General features: G+C 54.1%; 8 protein-coding genes and 2 non-coding genes across 10 annotated transcripts; 6 read left to right on the top strand and 4 right to left on the bottom strand.

Moving 5' to 3' along the window:
- Positions 1–286: 286 nt before the first annotated feature.
- COL26b_005493 (uncharacterized protein) lies at positions 287–2,995 on the bottom strand (the record flags this gene model as incomplete). The annotated part of the gene is made up of 2 exons (XM_053178337.1): positions 287–2,138; positions 2,229–2,995. The coding sequence occupies 2 exons, from the start codon at positions 2,993–2,995 to the stop codon at positions 287–289; spliced, it is 2,619 nt and encodes an 872-aa protein (XP_053037739.1).
- Positions 2,996–5,518: 2,523 nt separating this feature from the next.
- On the top strand, positions 5,519–6,371 carry COL26b_005492 (uncharacterized protein; the record flags this gene model as incomplete). The annotated part of the gene is made up of 3 exons (XM_053178336.1): positions 5,519–5,581; positions 5,643–5,723; positions 5,778–6,371. 3 exons carry the CDS (start codon positions 5,519–5,521, stop codon positions 6,369–6,371), a joined length of 738 nt encoding a protein of 245 aa, XP_053037738.1.
- A 168-nt stretch (positions 6,372–6,539) lies between these two features.
- Positions 6,540–6,622, bottom strand: COL26b_005491. Its single transcript has one exon. It is a non-coding gene; the product is annotated as a tRNA-Arg (tRNA).
- A 353-nt stretch (positions 6,623–6,975) lies between these two features.
- Positions 6,976–8,816, bottom strand: COL26b_005490 (uncharacterized protein; the record flags this gene model as incomplete). The annotated part of the gene is made up of 5 exons (XM_053178335.1): positions 6,976–7,324; positions 7,390–7,673; positions 8,033–8,210; positions 8,263–8,579; positions 8,643–8,816. 5 exons carry the CDS (start codon positions 8,814–8,816, stop codon positions 6,976–6,978), a joined length of 1,302 nt encoding a protein of 433 aa, XP_053037737.1.
- Positions 8,817–9,851: 1,035 nt separating this feature from the next.
- On the top strand, positions 9,852–10,799 carry COL26b_005489 (uncharacterized protein; the record flags this gene model as incomplete). Its single annotated transcript, XM_053178334.1, has 1 exon — positions 9,852–10,799. One exon carries the CDS (start codon positions 9,852–9,854, stop codon positions 10,797–10,799), a length of 948 nt encoding a protein of 315 aa, XP_053037736.1.
- An 866-nt stretch (positions 10,800–11,665) lies between these two features.
- On the top strand, positions 11,666–13,612 carry COL26b_005488 (uncharacterized protein; the record flags this gene model as incomplete). Its single annotated transcript, XM_053178333.1, has 4 exons — positions 11,666–11,915; positions 11,967–12,093; positions 12,658–13,353; positions 13,447–13,612. 4 exons carry the CDS (start codon positions 11,666–11,668, stop codon positions 13,610–13,612), a joined length of 1,239 nt encoding a protein of 412 aa, XP_053037735.1.
- Positions 13,613–15,511: 1,899 nt separating this feature from the next.
- Positions 15,512–16,651, top strand: COL26b_005487 (uncharacterized protein; the record flags this gene model as incomplete). The annotated part of the gene is made up of 1 exon (XM_053178332.1): positions 15,512–16,651. One exon carries the CDS (start codon positions 15,512–15,514, stop codon positions 16,649–16,651), a length of 1,140 nt encoding a protein of 379 aa, XP_053037734.1.
- A 3,827-nt stretch (positions 16,652–20,478) lies between these two features.
- On the top strand, positions 20,479–21,723 carry COL26b_005486 (uncharacterized protein; the record flags this gene model as incomplete). Its single annotated transcript, XM_053178331.1, has 1 exon — positions 20,479–21,723. The coding sequence occupies one exon, from the start codon at positions 20,479–20,481 to the stop codon at positions 21,721–21,723; it is 1,245 nt and encodes a 414-aa protein (XP_053037733.1).
- A 967-nt stretch (positions 21,724–22,690) lies between these two features.
- COL26b_005485 (uncharacterized protein) lies at positions 22,691–24,807 on the top strand (the record flags this gene model as incomplete). Its single annotated transcript, XM_053178330.1, has 5 exons — positions 22,691–22,955; positions 23,014–23,069; positions 23,124–24,030; positions 24,080–24,232; positions 24,281–24,807. 5 exons carry the CDS (start codon positions 22,691–22,693, stop codon positions 24,805–24,807), a joined length of 1,908 nt encoding a protein of 635 aa, XP_053037732.1.
- A 134-nt stretch (positions 24,808–24,941) lies between these two features.
- COL26b_005484 lies at positions 24,942–25,013 on the bottom strand. The gene has a single exon. It is a non-coding gene; the product is annotated as a tRNA-Ala (tRNA).
- Positions 25,014–25,775: the final 762 nt, after the last annotated feature.

Below are 25,775 nucleotides of genomic sequence, written 5' to 3'. Positions count from 1 at the left end.
TTCTCCGCGATTCATCGCGATGCCGACCATCCGAGATATCCGGAGTCGGAGCTGTGTACCACGCGGACATCCTTTCAGCCGCCTGCCTACGATGTGCAATCGTCAACCGTACGGCGACGCGACTCCCGAGGGCTTTCGCTAGCCGTTCCTACGATTCCATGTGTCCAACTTGTCGGTGTCTAGGAGGCGATCGGTCGTTCAGGGAGCGGGCGGCATCCAGAACACGGGAGCGCCCTCGAAGTTCGAAAAAGTGGCGAAGGCCTGCCGATTCATCAGCACATGGATTTTAAAATGCGCGAAGGTAGCGGTATACCGAAGAGTCTAGATCTAACCAGTCTGTAGTCTCCCAGCCTGCCAGAAAGTTCGTCATGCCTTCGAAGCCCTGTGTCTGGAACACCGCGCCAATGTCGCCCGATTGTGCCACGCCGAGTGCCGAAGGGTCGTCAACTTGCATAGGATCCGCTGCCTGTCCACTCTCAGCCTGTTCAGAGGTCGCTCCTTGTTCCGGTCCTCGTTGTCTGGCTTCAGGCCCCTTGGCCTCTTCTCGCAACTCCTCCAAGATGACGCTGTACCGCCTGCTCGGGCTGTCGGACGTCGTAGCTTTGGCCAGGTGGTTTTGGCATCGGTCCGCGAGCTCGAAAAGTCCTTTGTCCTCGTCGTCTCCTACCCTTTGTATCTTCCAGACATAAACCACAGCCAGAGCGCAAAAGGTGACGTAGGGTGTCCACCAAAACGCATGGAACAAAGTTCCGTCGCTGGCCATTGCGTCGACTGTCTCGAGTGCGGTCTTGGCGGCGTTGATACATTCCTCTACACTATCGTCGAGCGCAGACGGCTGGCTGTCTCCTCGAGAGGTCGTTGTGCCGAGAAGGAATGGACGGTTGGCGTGCATGATGGCGTGACAGTATGCCAGCTTCAGTGCAGTGTTTTGTCGCCTAAAGGATGGAATCAAAGACATCGGGCGGACGGTGCCAAGGTGATGCGGTAGAGATTCGCGCCACTCGTGAAGAGCGCGTCCGTATCGGTGAGCGGCCAAGAGACGATCGTGTTTCGGTATGGGTTTGATCGAGTACACCTCGCGCGAAATCCCGTCAATCAGCTGGGCAAGCTTCGCATGGAAGATGAGCGATTCAACGTGGCAGTCCATTTCGGGTTCGTCGCTCGATCTGCCCTGGGGAGTCATGTCTTCGTCGTTGACGCAGTCGGGAAAGTCCTGGTCAATGTCTTCGTCGTGGTACATTCTCGGACGACCAAACACTACCGCGAGGTACTTGTCGATGGTGTAGGCCACCCAAAAGGTTCTCTTCCGACATTGCGACATAATGTAGTCGACTGGAGGGGCCTGGCCGTTGCTGGCTCTCTTGCGACTTGCTTTGCGATGCAGACCCAACGCCGACACGATAGGTAGTACACTGCCAAATGTGTACCAAGCCTGATTCATGCGTGACGTCTGCAACAGGTACAAAGTCTGCAGTAGGCGCGCCTGGGCGGATTCAAGCTTCGGAAGGCCTGTTTCCTGGTCCGTTAAGCCCGTGGCTCGGCAGAAGTAGGAATCGCTGCGTCGTAATTCGGAAGCCTCGTCTGGTGATGGCTCGGTGCCCCTTACCTTGATATTGCGCAGAGTGACGATGGCAAGGATGGTCAAGACAATTGACGCTTTTGCGTGGCCAATGTCACGGTGTAACGGCACATTGTCTAGCGCATTTGTTAATAGGACATTAAACCATTCAACCACGTAGCCCTGGTGAAGACAGCGGTAGGTCACCACGCAAACGTCAAAATAGAAGCGCATCATCTCCAGACCAACTGATCGCTCGGGGAGCGGATGGCTCTCGTGGGTTGCTGATGCAAAAGGCTTGTCGCCTGCCCTTGTCATGGTTTGGTGCTGTTCGTTTGTACTAGAAACATGGGGAACGACGCCACCAGCTGGTCTCTGGGATGACAACCGTTTCCATGCGCGGTGGAGGAAGGTTAAGCTTGACGTGGTGTCGAAGTACTGCCCCTCGATCTCGGCGATCTCGACCTCTGGTGATGCCCTTGACACTGGCTGGAGGACGCTCTCCTCAACGGCTGGCGAAGATTCAAGGGTAATGGGCTGCTGCGAAGGCCTTGCTCGAGGCGTACCGGTAGCGACAGGACTGTAGTTTGTGAGCCTTCTTTGCGCAGTGCGTGTGTGCATAAGCCAGAGGAGCACTTACAATTGCGCCTGGTAGGATGCTGGCACTAACCTGGCGTCGGTCGTTGGGGTCGCAACTTCGACTCCAGCTGACGGAGCCGGCGGCGGGGTCGGGGGCCTCCCGCGACGGTAGCTTGCATCGTAGATGCAGGCGAGACGCTTCTTGGTGCAGACGTCGCAGGGGATGGTGCCGGAACACTTCAGCTTTTTGGCCTTGCAGTAGTCGCATGCGCGGCTGACTTTGTGGCTCCGTCGGCGGTTTGCGGCGGAAGCCACGGCGGAAGAGGGTAGAACTGGAGACACGGACGGACCCGACTCCGACTCTTCGCGGAGGTAATGGCCGGAGGAGGGTCTTTCGGGTAGTGGGCGCGACCGACGGGAGGATTCCGACGGCTCGGGGGAGGGGCCCGTACTTGGACGACCTTCAGGTAGGGTGCGCTTCTTGCGGGATGATTCCGGGGGTTCAGACAGGGTCGGGCCGTCGTCAGGACGTCCCTCCGGCAGTGGGCGCTTTCTCCGGGATGGCTCCGAGGCCTGGGACTCCGACTTGCCGTCGTCGTCCGCGGGTCGACCTTCGGGGAGTGGGCGTTTCTTCCGCGGAGGTGGCTCCGTTGGGGTGCCGCTCGAGGGCGACGGCTGAGAGACGTTGGAGGACGGGGTGGGCGCGGTGCTGATGGATCCAGCTGGTTCTCGGGTACGAGCATCGGGGGGCGCGGTGGATGGTGTTTGCTGTGTTGTTGGTGTAGGCGGATCGGGGTTGTCTGCCATGATACTCTGGACGGTCATGGAAATCCGACCCTCCGACGCGTTTGCTGACATGAGTGCGGTGCGGTATCCACTGAGTCAAGTCCGTCTTGTCCGGGGATGGATGACCGCGTCAGGTGTCGCACAGGTGTCAGTCCAACGGGGAGCGTCAGACGGCTTTCTTTCTCTCTCTCTTTTTCTCTCTTGTCGGTCCCTCACGCTTCCTCTCCCCACGCCGACAACTTGTGTGGGTCGAGAGTATCGTCACCAATGCTCTCCAGAAAAAGGGCGGCTTCCTTAGATGCGATTCATAGTTGCCGAGGCCTAGGGAGGAAGCGAAAACGAGGAGCAAGAAATTGGAGACGGGCGTGCGCGACGCGGTGCTACGTCGGGCGGCAGAACTTTTGATGTGAAGCCAGCAGCGATGGGTTCGATTCGGAAAAGCAACAAAACGCCAGGGAGGCTAGGTTTGGTTTGGTGGTGGTGTGTGAATGGAGTGAAGGACTAACTAAAGAAGAGAGAGACTCCACCGCGGAAGCCACGGCGGGACAGCCACTCGGCAGCACAGCAGCAGCAGCAGCAGCAGCAAAAAGAGAAGATTTCTGTGCAGCAAAGCCACTTCTCGATTAGCCTTGGACCGATGTGGTAAAAGGGGGTGGAGGTGGCTGATGATCGGTTGAGTTGGATCGATTAGCTAATCGAGATCCAAGGATCCAAGGATGCGAGACGAGACGCGGCGCCGGAACTGGGGGGCTTCGGCTGGAGATCGCGGCCGAAAGACTTTCTGTGTGAGTGTGAGTGTGTGTGTGTGTGTGTGTGTGTGTGTGTGTGTGTGTGTGTGTGTGTGTGTGTCTGTCCCTTTTCTCTTCTGTTTTCTTTCCTTCTTTTCTGTACGGATACAAGTGTATGTCGGGCATGTAAAAGGTACAGAGTACAAGAGTATAGAAGTACAGACAAATACATGAAAAGACGGGAAAAGAGTCAGGTCGCAGACTCGACTTGGCCCCCGTCCTAGGGGGAGACAGCTACTTTTACGCGGCAAAACTACCCCTTTCACCCGTCGCACATACACCTGGACCCCGGACAACCTACAGCAGAAGCTGCCCAACCCGCCGAGCAGCAGGAATAAAGCTCCCGTCCTGTCTCAACACGGCAAAGACGCAGCTCTCGGGTCTAACCCTCTACCTGTGCATGCCCGCAACAACAAAAAGGCAGTGCGGGGTGTGTCTTGCTTCCCTACCTACATACTAGCTCTCGCTCTCTGCTCTGGCTCTGGCTCTAGCTCTGTCCCCTCTGGCTTGAACTCTGAACCTTGCTGCCCTACAGTGAGTCCGAGCACAGAGTTGGATTCCGACATCCTCCTCTCGCTTCACATGCCTCACATCCAGGTTGTGGCTTCTTCCGTACCGCCTGGGACCAATTGGATTTGTTTCCGGCCATCTGCGATCGACTTAGCCACGTGTGGAAGCTGCTTACCATCTGATTGTGTAAGTTCGTCTTGCAGCTTAGAAAACGCCCTGACATGTCTGGGCCTGGGCTGGGCCTCTGGGACACAATTAACAGTAGAACCCAAACAGGCAGAGAGAGACAAAGTGCCCGTTGTGTCGGTAGCGGCGTCCCGTGTGTCTCGGTATCATATCTCGGCTCGGTGTTTGACCACGGCTTTGCATATCTTCTGCCCGCCTGCGAAGGGGGAGGCACAATTATCCATGGATGCCCACAAGAGTTGTGCAAGTCTCGGGTTCACTAACCGTAAACAACACAGGTCTTCCCGGCCCTTGAAAACCAAGCCCCTCACAGCAGCCAATGACAAATACCTCGGTATTGATTGCTGCTCTTGTTCTTGAACGTGCCACCGTGAGGACCGCGGCACGTAAATTAATTAGCTGTTAAATTCTCTCTCGACTGAAGCTCTGATCCCTGCCGCACATCGCTGCACAAAAAGACAAACCGGTAGCTGAAAAAAGTCCCGCAAAACCTTCATCAGGCATACCTACCGACACCTCACACACCACCACCACTCCACCATACACATACACGAGTCTGGCGGCGGCACATGAACCACCCCGCAGATCAACGCGCAAACTCACTGATGATGACTGATGCTCGCAATCCTGTCAAAACCTCAGAAAGGTCAAAACGCCGCCCGGATAGTAGATCTGCCCATCGGACGATCGGACGGACGGACCATCTCTCCTAAATCCGGGAATTCTTCGCAGTAGTGCCCGCTCTCCTCCGTGACATCCGCCCGGTCCCTGTCCGCTCGCCCCTCTAGCCACGGACGGCGGCTCAGAGAATTGCACCGCGTCGTTGCAACCGTTCGACCGTCTCCCCAGCTTTTGACCCGCTAAGAGCTCTGCCGCCTCAATCATCTCAATTCGTGGTGCCGCCTTCTCTGCCGTTGCTGTCCTCGGAAACTCTGTTCCTGGGTCCTGACGTCAATCTTGCGACATTTGGCACGGTCCAGTCGCCCAAATCTCCGACCTGCCAGATCGATATATATCAGACGGGGAACCCCATGACTCTACCTTGACTCGTCCAATAGTGCAATCCGGCAAAGCTTTTCCATTTCATAGCATCATACAATAATTATCAGCCATGTCGCTCGAAGTTTTCCATCTGGGCCTGTCTCAATCCGAGAGGATTGTGTGGTTGTTGGAGGTGAGTAGTCCGATGAGCGGTCTGCGCGCATTGCGACCTTACCCAAACTAACCCCGCATAGGAGCTGCAAGTCCCCTACAAACTGAACATCTATGAGAGAGATCCCAAGTCTGGACTGGCGCCACAAGGCTTGAAGGATGTTGTAAGTCTCGCGAGGGTCAGGTGATTCTGTACAGCGTCGATTGACCCCACGCAGAACCCCGCTGGCACCGCGCCCTACTTCCGCGACAGCACCGTCTCACCGCCAGTCGAAATCTCGGAATCGGGCGCCACAGTCGAGTACATCCTGACTGTGCATGGCCAGCCCAAGATCGGCTCCGGCGCGCCCAGACTGAGCCGATCCCCCGACGACAAGGACTATGCGGCTTACCTCGAGTGGTTCCATTTCGCCAACGGCTCCCTCCAGGCTGCGATCGGTCGCGGCATGACCCTCCTGTTCGCTGGCGCATACAACACGCCCTTCGGACAGCGATGTGACCAGAAGATCCAAGCCAGCCTGAAGTTGATGGATGACCGGTTGGCGAACAACAAGTGGTTGGCGGGCGAGAACCTTAGCGCTGCGGACATCATGACGGTCTTCAGTATCACAACCATGCGTGGTTTCTACCCTGTGCTGGACCTGTCACCGTACAAAAACATTCTTAGGTACCTGAAGGATGTTGCCGAGCGTCCTGCCTACCGCAAGGCTTTGGAGAAGGGCGACAAGGGCATGGAGCCGATGATTGGTCCCAAGGCCAAGCCTTTCATGCAATTCGAATCCTTCAGCGCATTCTTCAAGGACTTGCAATAGACTAGAGTCTTAGAACATACCAGCACTTACAACTACGTCAAGGACTCTCAACTCAATCTCACATCAAAACCCATTGAACATCCCACTTGATGGCGAAAAAAAAAGGACTCGATACACCTGTGGAAGATTGTGTCGACATGCGCCTCGGTGGTCAAAAAGATATTCACTTGACCAGCCTGGGGGTCGAACCCAGAATCTCCTGATGTCACGATTAATCGTAGTCAGACGCCTTGCCATTGGGCCAACCGGCCGTGATATGTGAAATGTGTCTCCACAGAGGTGGATTCTGACAGCCGGTCGCCGGAGCTGACTTGAGAACTCGGACCGCTCGTGCGCGGACGGCTTTGCGGACCTAAACTTAAGATGAATGTCTACGTTGAAACGTCTTACAGGATAAGATATCCTCCACTTTCTTTGTAATAAGCAATCGAACAAGGCAAGTGCCGTTCAGGGCACGGTCTGGCGGTATCTGGTCTTTGAGTCAGGGCACAATCGAAGCTAACTACTAGGTAGATTTACTAGCGACCAAGTGCAAGCCACCGGGAGCGATGAGATTAATTAAAGAAAAAAAGACACAGAATCCATTTTAGCCAACACCCAATGCTCACAGAGCATACTTGAAGAGCGGGCTCTTTTCTCCCATGCGATCAAGTTCCTCGTCGGAATGTCTTTGTCTGACTTCGTCTTCAGTCATGAGCCTCTTCTTTTTGTTCCTCCTATATAATAATGCCTCCAGCGTGATGACCGCAATTATTCCTGCCGACGCGAATCCGAATGAAGTCCCATACCCGGTCAGGTACCTCGGAGCCTCCTTGTCCATGTAGATATAGCTACCGATGAGGCCACCAATGTTGCCGACACAGACGAGAAAGCCGATGCTGATTGCTCGCTTGGTAGGACTCGGGGTGTTGGCGACGTTCCAGGCGTTGACTCCTGGAAGAATGGGGTACATTCTGGACACATTGCTGTTAGTTCCTTCCTGCTTATACTTGATGTTTTTCATGTGCATGTGACGTACCCGAAGCACGCTAGGCAAATGGCAAAGTAGTTTACAGCAATGTTGTTCTTAATGTCCTCGCTCTTAGTGAATAGAATGGTGAATGCAACAACCAGGAGCAGTTGCGGGCCGAGGATGAACGGCATTCGCCAAGAATACTTGTCCGCAAAAACCGAAAACAGGTACGCGGATATAGCACCCACAGCATACGGCGGGATTGTCAACAGCTGAGCGTTGGCAGATGTGAAGCCCATGTTCTTGATAATTTGAGGCATTGTAAATTTCAGTGCGTAATTTGGGACAGCCTAAACTTGAGAGTCAGTAACGTCCAATGGTGTTTTTCTGGGCCACTAAGTCTTTTTACTGACGTTCGACCAGTTGGCCAAGATTAGGAGATAAACCTTCCAATCTGTCAACACGGAGAGAAATGCGTGCTTATCGAAGTGATGGTCTCGGAATTCGTTGGGTCGCACAACCCGCCGGGCTTGTTGTCGTAGTTCCAGAAAGCGGATTTCTTCGGGGTCGAGCCACTTGGAGAGGGCAGGAGAATCCACAAGAAAGAAAAAACACATGACACCTATCAGGACCGTAGCTAACCCTTCGAGGATGAAGATCTTGTTTTGTCAGATGATTTGTACGGCCTGGAAGGATGAAACCAACTTACCCATCTCCAGCCCTCGTATCCGCCCACTCCATCCATCTTGGCAATTGCAAACGCCAGGAGACCTGAAAATGCTCCACCAGACGCGGCGGAGGTGTAGAGAATAGCGATGCGGGTTTGTGTCTCGTTGGGGAGGTACCATTTGGAGATGATCAGGATCGCACCGGGGAGGAAACCGGCTCTGGAATGTTTCGTCAGTTTTGATGAGATCTTTTCGGTTCACGTTTACATACTCGAACAGACCAAGGAAAATCCTCACGGCAACCAAGCCCCCAAAGTTTTGGACAACTCCATTGCAGGTCATAACGACACCCCAGCAAGTAACGATTCCGCCAATGTAGAGAGATGGTCTCTTGAACATGTGCAGCACCATGTTACTGGGGACTTCGGCCAAGACAAACGGGATGAAGAAGACGGACAACGCGATGTTGTAATCGACTCCCGTCATATGGAGACTGTCAAGGAGGCCTTCGATCTTGGCATTTCCAATGTTGGTCTTGTCCAAATAGGCCATAAGGTAGAGGAGGACAAGCATTGGAACTAGTCGAAACTAGGGATTCAATATTCGTCAGTAATAGGTAGGCAGAGAGAGAGAAGTCGGGTCGAGACTCACATCAACTTTGCGGACAGCCTTCTTCTTCCTTTCCTCCGGGAAATTGGCGAGGAAGTCTGCATCCTCAGGGCTCATGCCGCTGTTTTGTTGGAACTCATTATGGGCAACAGAGTCCTTCTCTTGAGCAACGTGCTCGATGTCGGAGCGGTCAGACGATGCTCGTACAGCCGTCATGTTGACGGTTTCAAAAGCAAAAGGAAATGTTCAAAGAGTAGAATATCCTCTAGGCAAGCTAAAGAGGATGACCGAAACACCACCTTGTGTACGGCAGGAGGCAACTTGGTAAGAGGGAATGCTGAAATGTGTTTTCTTTATAGCCAGAAGACTCCTCAACAACTTGTCTGGGGAAGATTTCCTGGGGAAAGGGGATTGGTCTGCCCAGAATGTTCCGAGCTGTGCTGGAGTTGCGGGGATAAACAAGGAGGAATCTGGGGAAATATTCTTGGCGCCGGCGTCCTCCGCACAAAAGGACTCGGATAAAAAACCTGTTAGTCCCTCTAGCGTAAGGCCACACGATTCGAGGAGACCCGGAGAACCGGAATACTCTCGTACTCGGAAACATACAGAACATGACAATCAGGCGCAAGGAATTGAAGCCAATTCCTCAACAGTCGTATCATGCCAGGGATTCGTCCACTTTGAGCCACGTAGCCGGGTACCTTTTACCACTTGTTATTACACCAAGCTTCCGGGGTGCATCGACTATGACACACGTGTTGCGTGGGGATGGGGTCACATTCCAATTTCTCCAGTCAAGAACGATCCGTTATCTCCTCGGGACCCGGTTAGGGCGCAAAAGTCAGCCCAGGGCTTGCTACAGGGCGTGGTGGCGCTGGTGTTTCCAGGTCACGAGTCGCTATTCCGAGATATCTCGGACTTGGTGTCCGGACTCTTCCCGGAAAACTTGGCCCCCCGCCCCGGAGACGCGGGGAAGCGGGGGAGGATCAACCTACACGATCATGCTTTCCGGATGGCACATCATTACATGAAACTGCTAGAGGCGCTTCAAGTGTCGATAGACGCGACTTCGGCTTTTCGTGAAGCGCGAGATTGTCGCCGCGAGGGTTATCCTGAGAGGCTCTTCGCATTATAAAACAGACAAGATGTGACCGATATCAAGCTCGTCTCATCTTCACTACAAGCAAATCAAGCCCATTCGAAATTAATCAAATCCTCATTAACTCCTCCTTCACAAGAAAATAGACCAAAATGGGTTCTCAGTCAGTCAGCCTTGACCTCCGCGGCCTCACCCCTGCCCCCATCACTCCCTTCACCAAAGACGGCAAGGTCGACTACGATGCCATCCAACGCCTTGGCTCCTGGCTCGGCAGCATTTCCGGCGTCAAGGGCTTGGTTGTTCTCGGCCATGCAGGCGAGGGCACTTTCCTGACGCAAGACGAACAGGTCGCCGTCATCAAGGCCTTCGTCAAGTCCGTCGACAACCGCATCCCCATCATTGCCGGCATCACCGGCGAAGGTACCGAAGTCGCCGCTCTCGAGGCCAAGCGCGCCCGTGAAGCCGGTGCCGCCGCCGGCCTACTGTACCCTTCTCACGGCTGGCTCCGCTTCGGATACCAGCCGGGAGCCCCGCAGGACCGCTACAAGGTCGTCTACGAGGTCAGCGGGCTGCCCCTCATCCTCTTCCAGTACCCCGACAACACCAAGGCGACGTACAACCTCCAGACTCTCCTCGATATCTCGGCGCAGCCCGGAGTGTTCGCCATGAAGAACGGCGTGAGGAACATGAGACGCTGGGATACGGAGATCCCCGTCATCCGCAGGGAGCGGCCCGACCTGCAGGTACTCACTTGCCATGACGAGTACCTCCTCCACACGGTGTTCGACATTGATGGCATGCTCGTCGGATACGGCAACATTGCGCCGGAGCAACTCATTGAGATGATCAAGGCCGGCAAGGCAAAGGACTACCCCAAGGCCCGCGAGATCCACGACAGGTTGCTGCCCGTCACGAAGGCAGTGTACCACAGAGGATCGCACATGGAGGGTACCGTGGCGTTGAAGCATGCGCTTGTTGCGCGGGGTATTCTCGACCATGCAACTGTGAGGTCACCTCTGTTGCCTTTGGAAGACGGCGCGGAGACGGAAATCCATGCTGCTGTGTCGTCTGCAGCCCTGGCGCGGGTAAAGGGACTGTAGTGAACGGTGGAAATCAGAGACATGTCAACGGCTAGAGATGTTGTACGACTCGAACAGATGACAATACAACCACTTCTTAGATTGAATCCGATGTTTACGCGATTGGATGCCTCATGCACCCTGCGAGAGTGAAGCTCACCTCCCTGTCCCGCGATGCCACGCCGAGGAGAGAATGAAAAGCGATTTCCCTGTCTGCATGGTGACCAAATACTAGTGCCCAGACAATTCAATGATTCGCCCTGACGAAGATCTAGATTCCTGGGGGCCAAGCCACCGACGGAGACGGTGTGCTCAGCCCGCTGTTAGCTTGCTGTTAGACCACTCGGGACTGAGACATCCTCCTTAGTTCTCTGCACATCATTTCCGTCGCTTGAACCCATCAAAGACGTCGTGCATGAGACCCGAACCCAGGAAGCCGGTAATGATGGTCATTGACACGCCACTTTTGCAGGTCCCCATCGCAATCGCCAGAATCATGCATTGATTTTGTGCATCTAGCTTGAAGCCAAGTCTCGGGAAAGATCTAGTTGCATGCTCCGACAGGGCAGTCATAGCTCCAATCGCTGGCCCTCACCTCGGAAAATGAGTCGAGCCCACGAAGCCTCTTGTGGCGAAACACTAAGCCAGGAGCAGCTTACATGGTGGCTGCCGATAGCACGAGAGGAGCACATGTTGGGGCTGCAGCGGGCGTCGCCAGTCCTTTAGCACGTTGAGTTTCTCCTTTGATGCCATTGAACACACGCAAGACAGGTCCGGCAGATCAGAACTTTTGCAGTCCACTACTTTAGAACACATGAGGCCCTCCTCATCCATCCTCTTGCCTCGAGGGCCTGCTTCCATTCAACTCTCACTCATCCAAAGCAACAATGGACGGAATTCGTTTGGTGCCAGACATCTCCTGGGCAGGCGTTTCGTGGCCCCAGCTCCTTGGCGTCGGGTTCGCATTGTGGCTGCTCTATGGAGGCTTGCTTGCCATCTACCGCGTCACGCTCCACCCGCTGGCAAAGTTTCCCGGACCGAAGCTTGCCGGAGCAACTTTTTGGTACGAAGTATGGTATGATGTGGTGCTTTGGGGCCGCTTCACTCATGAGATCAAGCGAATGCACGAGAACTATGGTATGAGGTTTCGTTGGTGACGTGGGGAGCTTGGCTAACGAAACTGTCTAGGTCCCATCGTTCGAATCAACCCTGACGAGGTGCATTGCAATGACCCAGAGTTCGTGGAAGCCATCTATGCGAATGGCGCGAAGAAACGCAACAAGTCAGAGATGTTTGTCGCTGGTTTTGCCAATGAGTGAGTTGGTCATGAACCCCGTTTGGGAAGATGTCCCCTACTAGATAAAAATATGCTAACATCTGGCCTCAAGTCTGAGAAACGTACGCAGCCACTGAACGTCAACTTGAGAATTAGCTTCTAACATGTAAGATAGGGAGGCTTCGGAACCGTAGACCACGTGCATCACAAGCTCCGACGAGCAGCGGCCAGCAAATACTTCTCGCGAACCCAGATTCAGAAGCTAGAGTGGGTGATTCACCAACATGCCCAGCGTTTGGCGGACAAATTCCTTGCATATCGAGGACAAGGTCCATTCGATGGCGCCTCCGCATACAGCTGCTATACTGCCGACATCGTCAGCGATTTCTGTTTTGGCGAGGGGCTCGGGTTTCTCCAGCAGCCCACGTGGGAGCCGAACTTCAAAGAAGCTGTTTACACCATGTTTCATTTGATTCACATCATGCGACACTTTCCATGGACGACGAGACTGATGGAGATGATTCCTGTGTAAGCAAACGAACACCCAAGAGTGGTGGATGGATTCGAGTGGTTGAGAGACCGTGACTGACTGACGAGAAATAGTTGGGTGATCAAGCCGCTCTCTGCCAAGATTGGGCTCCTCATGGAAACGGTCAAGATCAAGCTCCCAGAGCTGGTTAGGCAAATGAAAGCAAGGCACGAAAACGGCATCAAAAGAGATCGCGTGACAGTGCTGCACTCGTTGCTCGAGTCGGATCTGCCACCGGAAGAGCTCACCGTTAAGCGACTAGCCGGAGAAGCAAATGTGTTCCTTTCTGCAGGAACCGAGACAACGGCATCGGCTCTTACCATATGCACGTACCATCTGCTCAGAAATCCTGACGCCGTCGCCAAGATCAGGGCGGAGCTTGCAACCGTGAAAGCCGACCCCAAGGAGCTTCCCAGCTGGGCGACACTTGAAGGCCTCCCATATTTCAACGCTGTCCTGATGGAATCTCTCCGGCTGATGTACGGGTCGCCATCAAGACTGCCAAGAGTCGCACCCGATGAAGACGTGGTGTACCAGGGCACGTGGACACCTCCGGGCGGGTCGGCGCCGGTCGACGTTTCTCACGTCATTCCGCGGGGCTATGCGTACGGCATGTCGGCGTATATCATGCACACGGATGAGCGGCTCTTTCCGGAGCCCTCCAAGTTCCTCCCGGAGAGGTGGCTCGACGAGAATGGCCAGCGAAAGAAGGGGCTGGAGCGGTTCCTGCTTACGTTCTCCAAGGGAAGTCGGCAATGCCTGGGAATGCAGTAAGTTTCCCCCGAGGTCATGGACCGCATGATCCGAAGTTTTCACACATGGATGTCTGAGCTTCTGCTGACCAATGCACGCTTTGATTCTAGGCTGGCGTACTGCGAGCTTCATGTCGCGGTCGCGGCGGTGGTGTTGCGCGCGCTGCCGTACATGCGACTGTACGAGACGACAGACGTTGACGTGGAGTATGATTTCGACCTTGCTGTCTCAATGCCGAAGAAGGGGAGCAAGGGTGTCAGACTGGAGATGATTTGATGACGACGTAGCATGCGGCGCTTACTGGCCAGAGCTCCATTAAGCTTTGGTTCTTCTATTTCGGATGGAAAGGTGTGAGTTTGGATGAGATTGGGAGAGACACAAGCTGGGCACTGTATGTGTGGCTCTTCGTGTTCAGCCCTACCCTATCTACCTATGTTTGGTAATGACAAGCAATTCTTCTAAGCTGACACGACGATGATCAACGTTTGACGTGGCAGAGCCAAGAGACGGAGCCAGAGTGACGGGACTGATGGATGACTCTGCTGGGAAGACTGAGAACAGAAACCTGACACTCAGAGAACAAAGCGAGGGAGTGAGTGAGAGTGAGAGAGTGAGTGAAAGAAGCGCCGAAGGCATCCGTGCGGGTGTTAGCGCCGTACTGTGTCTCCCGCCCAAAACACAGCAGCCCCACACGGTCCCGAGCGCCGCGGTGGCCCGGCGCCGACTCCCCCCACCCAGCCAGGCCCCGATTAGTGCAAAATACGCGGCGAACGGGCTTTCCCACCGCCGACGCCATCTATCCATCGATGTCGGTCCAGTCAAGGAAGATGCCATGTCCAATAGAACTTAGCAGAAAAGGGACAGAATGCTCCCGTTCCAATATGGGTTACTACCGCGCGCGAGTATTACCAATGCGCCGCCCAACCCCCTGACTAAGGCTCTCTCGCGCTCTCGTTGAAAGCCATCAGGCTCTGTGTCTGGCAGTCTGCCCCTCCCCTGGTTAATGATCTGCTCCCCTAATGCACCGGCGGCATGGGCCTAGACTCGATCCGACTTGGAGAGTCGCACAGAGGGGAGAGACCGGTAAATGGCCTGTGAACACTGAACACTCGACACGGGACATCTCCCGCTGCTTGGCACAGTACGGCGGGTGATCAAATTACTTACTCACTTACTAATTGGATATCGATGGCCTCACCTGGCTCATCCCAGCACCTCTTCGTTCTTCTCAGATGACTCCATCCGCGGGTCTCCATACAAACTCTTTTTTGCAAGAATAAGCTTAGCATGGAGCCACTCTGTCTCCATCTTTCCAGGTTGCCCTCTTCCTTCGACCTTCACGCACCGCGCGCGCTACGCTAATGCCGTGGCACCCGCAGCGCCGTTGCCTTGACTCGGCCAGTCGGACCCCTGCCGCACCAGCGCCAAAGGCACCAAAAGACACCAAAAGACACCAAAGACACCCCATCCCTGTCCAAATGCCGTCCCCAATGGGATGCGGATTCGCGATGCTTTTTCCCAACGCGTGGCTCCGAATCTGACCTCTGAAATCCTGCCCGTGGTCTGACCACTGTCCCCCGAAAAGCAAAATGCCTGGTGACTAAATCAATCTCGCTTGTCCCGCCATAGCTGAATAATCCGAGCGCTCCCTCGTCTGAAACATTGGATTGCTGGTCCATGAAGGGTCCAGAAAGGAAAAGCCCGAACCGCAATGCGTGTCCCCGTCACTGTTCGGCCGAAGTCTCTTCCTTCACATTGGGGCAGGTCGGTGGTGGTACATACCCGCCGCCCTCTTGCTTGCTTCCTCTGTGCTTACATGGGTTACAGTCCTAGACTTGTACGAGGCGCCAGCTAATTAATCCTCTGCCTTTGTGTCGATAAAAACATTCATTATCCCCTCCGTTCCCCCCAAGCCCAGCTGCGCCCATATCTCTTCGTACTTCCTTTGTTCTTCCCGCATCGTTTGGCGTTGTCATCTTCTCCATCGCCCTACCATCCGCACTCCCCCACGGCTTCCCCGTTCCGCTCCTTAGCCTGCCGCCGATTAAATACCCCAACAAGCCGACGACTTTCATATCTCTCCCTTGAGGAACAGCATAACCTGTATTCATCCCGCCAGACCAATTCGCTTCTTACCCTCTCAACAAACCTCACACTCTCCGTCCCGCCAACAAAATGGTCAAGCAGGTCGTCATTCTTGGCGCTGGCTACGCAGGCCTCGGTGTCGCCCACAAGCTGCTCAAGTACACGCAGCCCAAGGTCAAGGACCTCAAGGTCATCCTCGTCTCCCCCTCAACCCACCTTTACTGGAACTGCGCCGCCGTCCGCGGCCTCATCCCCGGCGAGTTCTCCGACGACACCCTCTTCAACCAGATCAAGCCCGGCTTCGACAAGTACCCCCAGGACGCCTTCGAGTTCGTCCTCGGCAAGGCCACCAGCTTCGACCCCTCTACCAACACCGTCCAGGTCGAGACCAACGAGGGCCTCAAGTCAATTGAGTTTGCCGAGCTTGTCATCGCCACTGGCTCCTCCCTCGCCAGCGGCCTGCCCTTCAAGACCGTCGGCACCCACGAGGAGACCCTGACTGCTTGGCACAACCTGCAGTCCGAGGTCAAGGCCGCCAACTCCATCATCGTCTCCGGCGCCGGCGCGACCGGTGTCGAGACCGCCGGCGAGCTCGGCCACGCCTACGGCTCCACCAAGCAAATCACCCTCATCGTCGAGGGCGACGCGCCCCTCCCCGGCCTCCTCCCCAAGCTCGGCAAGATCGCCGCCACCAGCCTGGCCTCGCTCAAGGTGAAGCTCGTCACCAACGCAAAGGTCACCGAGGCCGACACCTCCGGCTCCCTCAAGTCCATCAAGCTCTCCAACGGCGAGACCCTCACCGCGGACCTGTACCTGCCCCTCTTCGGCGTCCGCCCCAACACATCCTTCATCCCGGAGAACCTGCTCGACGACAAGGGCAACCTGAAGCTCAAGCACGACCTGCGCGTCGAGGGCCTCAGGAACGTCTGGTGTGCCGGCGACGCCGGCAACCTCGAGGCGAAGCAGCTCATGCGCGCCGAGGGCCAGGCGCTGCACCTCGCTGACAACCTCGACGCCGTCCTCACCGGCCAGGAGGCCAAGGTCAAGGACCTGAAGCTGACGACGAAGCCCCAGATCTTTGTCACGATCGGCAAGAAGAAGGCGACTGGTCAGTTCAACACGATGAAGCTGCCCGGCTTCATCGTCAGCGCGGCGAAGGCCAAGACCTTCTTCACGGAGAAGGGCCCCGGTCTGGTCGCCGGCAAGAACATTGCCAGGGCGTCGATCTAAGGGGCCGATTGACATGGATGATGAGAGTCAGATTGAGATGTTTATGCTTCAGCTTTGATATCCCGGGACGCGTATTGTCATTGGCTACTCACACATGTGAGCATACGACTTGTAATTACCTATTGGACCTATACCCTAATCACAGAAGACGCATAATGTTCATGAGATGAGTTTATTGTGCAATAAAAGTTTGAGGTGTGTAAATTTGAAAGCTTTGCTTTGCCAAATGAGATGACGTTCTAGTTTCAGTCGCTAGCGAGTGAGGCGTGTAGAGTTCATTGTGAACACTCACATGTTCCACTGCCCCTTCTTTCTTCATGAAAGCTATGATTCCAATTCGCATCTCATCATGAGTTATCGAAGAGACTCGGGATCAAAAATCCGCACTCCTTTGTCGTCCGGGATCAGCTATACCTCTATCTTACATATGGATTGCAACCGAAGCCCACGTTTGGCCGTATTCCCGTCTAACCAGCACAGTACTGACTCTTGCTCCTCAGCCAGGCACCCCACTTCCACATGACCACCGGCACAATAATGCCCATCACAAGAACGATCCCAGATAGAAGCGCATTCCCCCATGCTATGCCCAGCGCATCATACAACTTGGGTGCAAACAGAGGAAAACTGAAGCCAGCCATCGTTCTCACGAATGCGGCTGCTCCAGCAGCGCTCGCAGCATACCTCTCATACGAATCAATAACGTAGGTCTGTACACACTGAAAAGATAGAATGAGCCCCGCGGCCAGGATCGCTGCGCCGATGTTTGGGACGATCCAGTGAATTTTGAAATGTGCCGCTATGCCGTAAATAAGAAGACCAATGGGCGTGACTATGGCTGTCGGAAACATAAGAGGTATCCTGAATTCCGGAAGGCCAGTGTCGTTGTTTCTGGTTTTGAGCGTTCGGTAAACCTCGACGGCATCAGTGTGGATCTTTGAACAGTATAAGGAAAGCTAATATACCTTGTCGATAAGAGGTCCCGAAACTTGAAGTCCGATGACGAAGCCGACGCCGAGTGAAATGTAGTTGAGACTTGCCGGACCAGGTTCTTGGTCGTATTGCTCGCTCCACACAAGTGGGAATGATGCGAGGCTTGAAGTATATCAGCGATTGACTTCTTTCAGCATTTAGGTTAGTGGCCCAAGCTTACACGAGATACATCAATCCGTAAAGGTAAGCTCTGTACAGCGCCGTGATCTGCAATGCTGGCTGCGTGAAGAGCATTCTGAACGGCCTGACCAAATTCTTTCCCAGTGTCTGGCCAAAAGTTCTATCCGGCCGTTCATATTCAGTGCGAAGATTTTTGTTGTCGGTGAGCTTGCGCAATTTCTTTGCCTTCACCGCCAGGATCTTAGGTGCGTATGTCTCTGAGAGAAACAGAAATGCGAGGATTTGGACGACTGCATCGGCGATCGAGACTGTCCAAAAGATCCAGCGCCATGACATGTATTGGGTGAGATATCCAGCAGCTTCGAAGTGTTAGTTGAGACTTTCATGTTCGAGAAGTGATGTCGTGGAACTTACCAATCGGCCCAACCGCTGGGCCTAGAAAAGGGGCAAGACTGTATATGGCGGTCGCCGTACCTCTCTCTTCCGCTCTAAAGCAGTCACTCAGTACGCCACCACCAAGCTGATTCTAACGTCAGTGTTTGCTACCTCTTCAAGAAAATAAAACCTAGTAGAAATGTGCTCACAGCTTGAGGTGCGCTTCCGCCCAGGCCGCTTAGAAATCGAAATGCGAGCATCTGTTCCTTTGACGTGGAGAAGCCACACACAGTATTGAAGATGAGATAGAACATGTTGGCCGACTGAAGCACGACCACTCGGCCGTACATCTCTGATAGCGGCGCCAGAAAAAAGGGTCCGACCGCGTAGGCGAGGAGGAAGATGGACATCAAGAGGTAGGTCTCGATATCTGACTCGACGTTGAGGTCATCAGAAAGAGTATCAAGTGCTGGCGCCAGCATTGTGGAAGACACTGGCGATATGAAGGTGAAGCAGGAAACTAGAATGGTGGCTGTCCATTTCTTGTGCTTGGGCCAGTTCTTGGGGTTCGTTGGGTCTGACGGCCCAGACCATGTTACCTGTTGTTCGATTAGCGTTTAGTGTGAGGAAGAACAGGGTGCATCCTACCAGGTCTGGATCCTCAGGATCATCAGAATGATTGCCCTGTTCATGACTTGACTTTTCTGGTCGGGGTATCATTGATGGGCCGTTTTGTGAATTGTCATGGGAAAGCAAGTGAGAACGGTCTGTTGGGCCAGGAGTCTCCAGAATAATATCGGAATGTTTGTTTCCGTGATTTTGTCGAGAGAATGAGCCGTCTGGATCTTGCAGCCATGGAAATTTGTATGCAGTCCGTTCGTACTCTGAGAAAGAAGGGAGTCCCGGGCTCCATCCGCGCCACAGGCTGGACCGAGGCCGGGTCAGGGTTCTCTGGAGGCTCGGGGCCATCTCTGGATCTGAGACTGGCTTATGAGGAATGAACTGATAAGCATGAGATTGAGACATGTTTGCGGAAGCGACTGTCAAAGCGAGTGTATGGAAATACGATCAATGAAAAAAGTGACGATCACAACGCTATTCTGGTCTTGATGGTTTCATATGCGCTTGGACGTTCACTGGGATACAATTAAGCGTTTCTTTATACTACAAACTGTCTTCGTGACATTTTACACTTGGCCAGGCAGAAGAGCATAGCCTCATGCACTTATGACGGCAGCGCCTCTGATGATGAGTATGGCTGGGCCGGAGACCAAAAACAATCAGCTCATTCCGGATTTCGTTTCCCTGTACTGAGGTCTAGGGTCAATATCCCTAGATCCAGCGGATCAGCTGCCAAGGGGAGAAGGATATGACTAGTCTGGGGCAAGCTGGTGTCCTGCTGGGAAAGTCGGCCGAAGCTTTCTTGGCGAGCCGATCAGCGGAGTCGTGGACCGCTACGTCAACTGTGGCTGATGATGCACGTTGGAGTAACATTCTTCTAGACTCCGCCTGGGGCTGCATTTGCACACGCTTGAACCCTGGGAAAACACGCCGATAAAGTTGTAATCCTTATTTATAGCCCAGGAACGGGTTATCTGATTGGAAGATACAGTTCGAGATGACGCCTCAAGGGTTTGTTTCACCCGGTCGAGATACGAGATCTGGGCAAATCCTGATCGTGTGCTCACTCGTCGCCGAGAACAGGCTGTGATAGTCACTGTGCCAATGAAAGCAGTTGTTTCAACGCCTACTTTGATTTACAAGACAAGCTATCTAGCGCCTTTGAAGGCTGTGCTGGGTGCTACTTGCGTAGACGATGTTACACTATGATGCTGTTGACAGCTCAGGAACGGTTCAGTCGCCAGCCCATCGAGGCAACGGACACGTGCAGGGCTGAAGACATCACCGTCCCTGAACATCTCGCGTGAGAAATATCACGCGACCGAATGTCTGTTTGCAAAATAGCAACCGGCGAAGCATCTCATAGCCACCCCGCGGCAGCTGGTCGCGGCAGATTGGGGTTCTTGATTCTTTTGACGGGGGATGAGGCCTCAACGCTTGGGAATTCGTCACATGGCAAATGCAGAAGATAGACACAGAGAGGGCGCGTTGATCAGCACCAATCGATCTAGGGTTTCTGTTCCGAAGCAATATAAGAAGATTCGCAAGGACGGAGCATTTATTTCGACAAACCAGGTCATACAAGTCTTCGTTGACCATAACACTTACCCAATACATATTTCACTCGCTTCTCAACATTCGCTTCATCGTGTTCAAGTTGTGATAACACAAACCCTTATTACCATCGTTTAACATCACAAACTACCAAACACATCCACATGGATTCTTCGACGCCCCAGGGAATGAGAGTTCTCGTCTGTCCGTCCGGTTTCAAGGGAAGCCTTCAGCCAGAGGTTGCCGCTGATTGCATCGAGGCTGGTATTCTCTCTGTAATGCCAGATGCTTCTGTGCGCAAGGTTCCCCTGGTTGACGGAGGCGAGGGGTTCACTAGTGCCCTTGTGTCCGCGACTGGTGGCACATTGCATCCAGTCGTTCTCACCGGCCCCGTTGGCGCTCCGATTGCGTCTTTCTTTGGCATATTGGGAAGCAAAAGCCCTGATGAGCCAAAGACAGCTGTCATCGAAATGGCTGCTGCAGCCGGATTAAGCCTTGTCCCAACCCATCTTCGCAACCCCGGCGTTACTACCACCTTTGGAGTGGGCGAGCTTCTGACAGCTGCAGCCGGAGTTGGCGCGAAGAAGATCATTGTCGGCTGCGGCGACTCTGGCACTTGCGACGGGGGCGCGGGAATGCTTCAGGCCCTTGGCGCTCGACTGATAGATCAAGATGGGCTTACGCTCCCTATCGCCGCAGGGGGCGAGAGCCTGCTGCGTTTGGCAAATATCGATCTTGGCGGAATCGACAAGCGCATCAAAGATGTCGACATTGAGGTCGCGGTCAACTGGAACAATGTTCTTAGTGGTCCTGATGGTGTTGCTAGGGTTTTTGGCAAGCAGAAGGGGTCGAGTGCCGAGCAGACGGAACGCCTTTCAGCAGCTATGGAGGTCCTCTCTGTAGTTGGTGGACGGCTTCTCTGCGACAGCAATGTGGGCACCTCGCCCGGCGGAGGAGCATCTGGAGGGTTGGGCACCGGTTTGCGGCTGGTGGGCGCCAAGCTTCGGCCAAGATATGGGGTGGTGGCGGAGTATGTCGACTTTGAAGGGCTGTTTACGGACTGCGACCTGGTTCTCACGGCCGAAGGAGGCATCGATGACCAGACGCCGAGGGGGAAAATTCCGGGTGAGATTGGGACGCGGGCGAAGAAGCATGGCCTGCCGGTGGTTGCTATTGCTGGGACCATCGGACCAGGGGCTCGGGTCAACTACGACGTCGGAATCGATGCTTACACGTGTATCCTGCAACGACCAACCACGCTGGACGAGGCCATTGTGGAGGCGGAGAAACTGACGCGGGAGAGTGCCGAGTGCGTTATGCGAATGATTGTCGTGGGACGGATGTTGGGGTCCAAGAAGCCCTCGTCAACGGCGCAGGCGAAGCAGCCTGCAGCGTCGGCATGGGTTTGAGTTCCGAGTCACGGATTGATTGCAGTGAAGATGGTATGAGCCAAGACCGCAGGTAGAAAGCTAGATGTGTTAGTGTAAGCGAGCCGGAAGGGGTTCTGGGGTTCTGGACCAACAGATGAATGAGAAATGACATTGGCACTAGCATCTTGGTGCCCTTGAGTGAAAAGAAGAAAGCCTTGGCATGAATCAGGAATTGGTTTCTCGAAACGAAGACATTACTGGCAGGAAATCAGGCCAGCCAAGCCGCTTGGTGTGGCGGTGCATATTTGCGATATGTCTATCGCCGGATCGGACGGTCTTCGAGTTGTAGCATCAGAGGAGCAGAAGAGACGCAGGTAAGGTACAGAGTAGTTGACGTTGGAAAAAGGTTCGTCCCAAGACCCAAGACGGAAGACGGAAGATGGGAAGGTCTAGACGGCACACGGGACGGTGGATGGACGGACGATCGCCATCGCTCGCTCGCTTAAAGCCTTAACGCCATGTTGCTTATCGTTATCAGATGAGGTCAAGCCAGAAATAGCAAAGAACCCACTCCTCGACCCACAACTTGCCTTAAGCGAGTAAATCGTCACGTGTTTCTGCCGTCAATTGGCAATCTTGGCCTTCTGATTGGCTTCTGCACCGCCGCAGCTTCGTCGAGGGCCAAGTTCAGTGGACGATCCGGGATGCTTCAGCGAATCATCCCCTGAAGAGCATCATCGTCATCGCCGTTGCGCAGCGCGTTCGTCCAGTGTCCTTGTGCTTCGTGTCACTCAGGCGGGAGCCCTGCCCTTCACTGCCCCGCCCCCGCTCACTTTAAGGTGCCTACCTTAGTTGGAGGTACCTACCTTAACCTTACCTCAGCTCCAAGTACTGTGGTAAACTCAGGGGCACATGCCACCTTCACCTTCACCTCGCCTTACCTGATCCATCACCGCTCTTTTTGACTGCGTCTCTATTTTTATTCTCGCCTTAGACCATCACCACCATGCCCAAGAACGCGCCGGCTCCCGACGAGCCTGCCGTTACCTTCAGCTCTGGTTCCGACGCACCCGTTGCCTTGCGTATTCTCCACCTCAATGATGTCTACCACTTGGAACCCTCCAGTGCTGAGCCCGTTGGCGGTGTCCCTCGCTTCATCACTGCCGTCAACGAGTACCGCAGTCACGAGCGATTCAATGGCCAGCCCGAGCTAATTACTCTATTCTCGGGAGACGTCTTCAACCCCAGTCTCGAGAGCTCCGTCACAAAAGGTAATCCCTCACGTGTCCTCCGCCTGTCATGATGCTGTGCTGACGCGGACCCTAATAGGTGAGCACATGGTGCCCGTTCTCAACAAGATTGGCGTCGACTGCACCTGTGTTGGTGTAAGTGAGCCCGTTCTACCTCAATTGGCCGTGCCATTTTATTAACGCCACCAGAATCATGACTTCGACTTTGGAGTCAAGCAGTTCGAACACTTGACCGCCAAGTGCAACTTCCCCTGGCTGCTCGCCAATGTCCTGGACCCAGCTCTCGGCGAAAATGTACCCCTCGGAAATGCCAAGCACACTCACATGCTCACATCCTCCAATGGCATCAAGATTGGTCTCATTGGCCTCGGCGAGAGAGAATGGCTCGAAACAATCAACAGCTTGCCTCCCGACATCATCTACAAGTCCGCCAGCGAGACCGCCAAGGAGCTCGTTCCCCAACTCCGCGCCCAGGGTGCCGACATAATCATCTGTCTCAGCCACCAGCGTGAGCCAAACGACAACAAGCTCGCCGAGAAAACGGACGGTCTCATCGACATCATCCTTGGCGGCCATGATCATTACTATGCGCACAGTTTCATCAACGGTACTCATGTTCTCCGGTCTGGCTCCGATTTCAAGCAACTCAGCTACGTTGAAGTCCGGAGGAAAAAAGACGGTTCAGGAAAATGGGACTTCGACATTGAACGACGGGACATTGTCTCTTCCATTGCCGAGGACCAGGAGACTTTGAAGCTCACTGAGGAGCTGACATCGAAGCTCAAACACAGCTTGGCTAAGTCAGTTGGCTGGACAGCTTCTCCTTTGGATGCACGCTTCACGACAGTACGAATGAAGGAGAGCAACATGGGCAACTTTGTTTGCGACGTAATGAGACACTACCACAACGCTGACTGCGCTCTCATGGCAGCTGGCACCATACGAGGTGACCAGATTTACCCGCCCGGCGTAATCAGAGTTAGGGACATTACCAATTGCTTCCCCTTTGAAGATCCCGTCATCTTCATCAGAGTGACCGGCCAGCAAATATGGGATGCCTTGGAGAATGGCGTCTCGCAGTATCCAGCACAGGAGGGTGAGTCTACTTTCTGCCCTATTACAGACTAAATATCCTAACAAATCAGGTCGTTTCCCGCAGGTATCCAACATTACGTATACGTTCGACCCCAGCAAGGAGCCTGGCTCGCGCATCGTCGAAGCAACCTTGGGTGGAGGCCCGATGGAGATGGACAAGAAGTACACCCTCGCCACTCGTGGTTATATGGGTCGAGGAAAGGGTACGTTCAAGACCTGAAGAACTCTGTGTACACTGCTAATGATGACAGATGGTTATACCAGTCTTCTTGTCGAGCCAGAAGGCGGCACGGCCGAGGAGATCGTCTGCGAGGAAAACGGCATCCTCATTTCAGCCATGCTTCGCCAATACTTCATGAGTCTGCGCACTGTTGGCCAGTGGAAGAATCTCAGTGAGCACTGGGTTCAGATAGCCGAAAAGTGTCACACTCCTGTCGAGCCGCGCAAGATGTGGGAGACAACCGCCGCGACAGGCACCTCAGACCCCAAGCCCGAGGTTCATTCCAAGTCCTGGGCTGAATGGATGGTCAAGAGACACGCTCTCAACACCAAGCTCCCCAAGGACGAATCGGATGAGTCTGATACGGAGGACGAGGCGGATACCATCGCGCAGGTCGACATGGAGATGCTTATCATGCGCAAGTTCTTCGCCAAATGGGCGAAGGCGGCAGGCGTGAAGGCCGAAGTGTGCGATCCCTTGCGTGAGGGCGAGTTTACTGTAGACTGGACACGGGTTATCGCACCGGTGTTAGAGGGGCGCATTAAAATGATCAGCTAAAGCCTAAACAGCATAGAAAAGCAATAGACAGCATGCCTACCAGTACACATCCAGCTAAACTAGGACACATGACCAGTTCAGATTAACTTTGAGAGTAGCTACCTAAGTCTCATGGGTGATGCCCGGCAAAAGGATGGACAATCTAGGAATCGAACCTAGGACCTACCGCATGCGAAGCGGTTGTTACACCCCTAAACCAATCGCCCATTCTAACTGAAATATGACTGCCTTCGACTTGAAGATGGATCAAGCGATGCTGCGGATGTGGTGTAGCCTGGAAATATTGTCTAGGATTTGTGGCGTCGAGTCTGGCCGCTGTGATGGTGGCCGCATGTCTTTCAGCTGCGGGGTCATCAGGGATTTCACACCGAAGCTGAACTCCCCGGATCGTCGCATAAGGCTTACCTGCAGTCATCCCAGGGATTCAAATACCTAGAGAACGAAAATTGTGTATGATTGTAACGTCACTTGCTACGGACTGTCGCTGGTGAGCTGAACGATCTTCACAGCTAAGTGGCGAAGAGCGGGAGGACATCTTGCCGTATTACTAGCGAGCTGACCTTTCCCCAAATAGCAGGCGGGACAACCCTTGTCCAGGGTTCAGCTTTAGGAAACGGCCACGAGGGGAAACGTGGGTTCAGTTGTGTCTTGGAAAATCCAAGTTTGCTTCGGCGGTTAATCGTCAAATGACGCCATTCTTCAAGCTTCAAGACTTGCATGATCTGCAAGGGGCAATAAAGCTTGACAAGCTCTGATGTCTAGACAGATGTTCCTCCAGATTATACAAGACGGCGATTGCGAGACTACGGGAAGCTGGGGTACTTTCCGACTTGTCGACGCAGTGATTTTTGATGTTACAACTGATGATTAGGAAAGGGGCCCAAAGATACCACTGCAATATGCAGTGATAATTGATGACCTTCGTCGTTAAACAATAAGCAATCACCACTACCACTAACAGGCAACTT

The sequence above is a fragment of the Colletotrichum chrysophilum genome (genome assembly GCF_026319265.1).
Source record: "Colletotrichum chrysophilum strain AFK26 chromosome Unknown scaffold_37, whole genome shotgun sequence".
In the NCBI taxonomy this organism is placed as follows: domain Eukaryota; kingdom Fungi; phylum Ascomycota; class Sordariomycetes; order Glomerellales; family Glomerellaceae; genus Colletotrichum; species Colletotrichum chrysophilum.
Note: the sequence above shows the minus strand (reverse complement) of the source record. Positions and strands in the feature narration are given on the sequence as shown.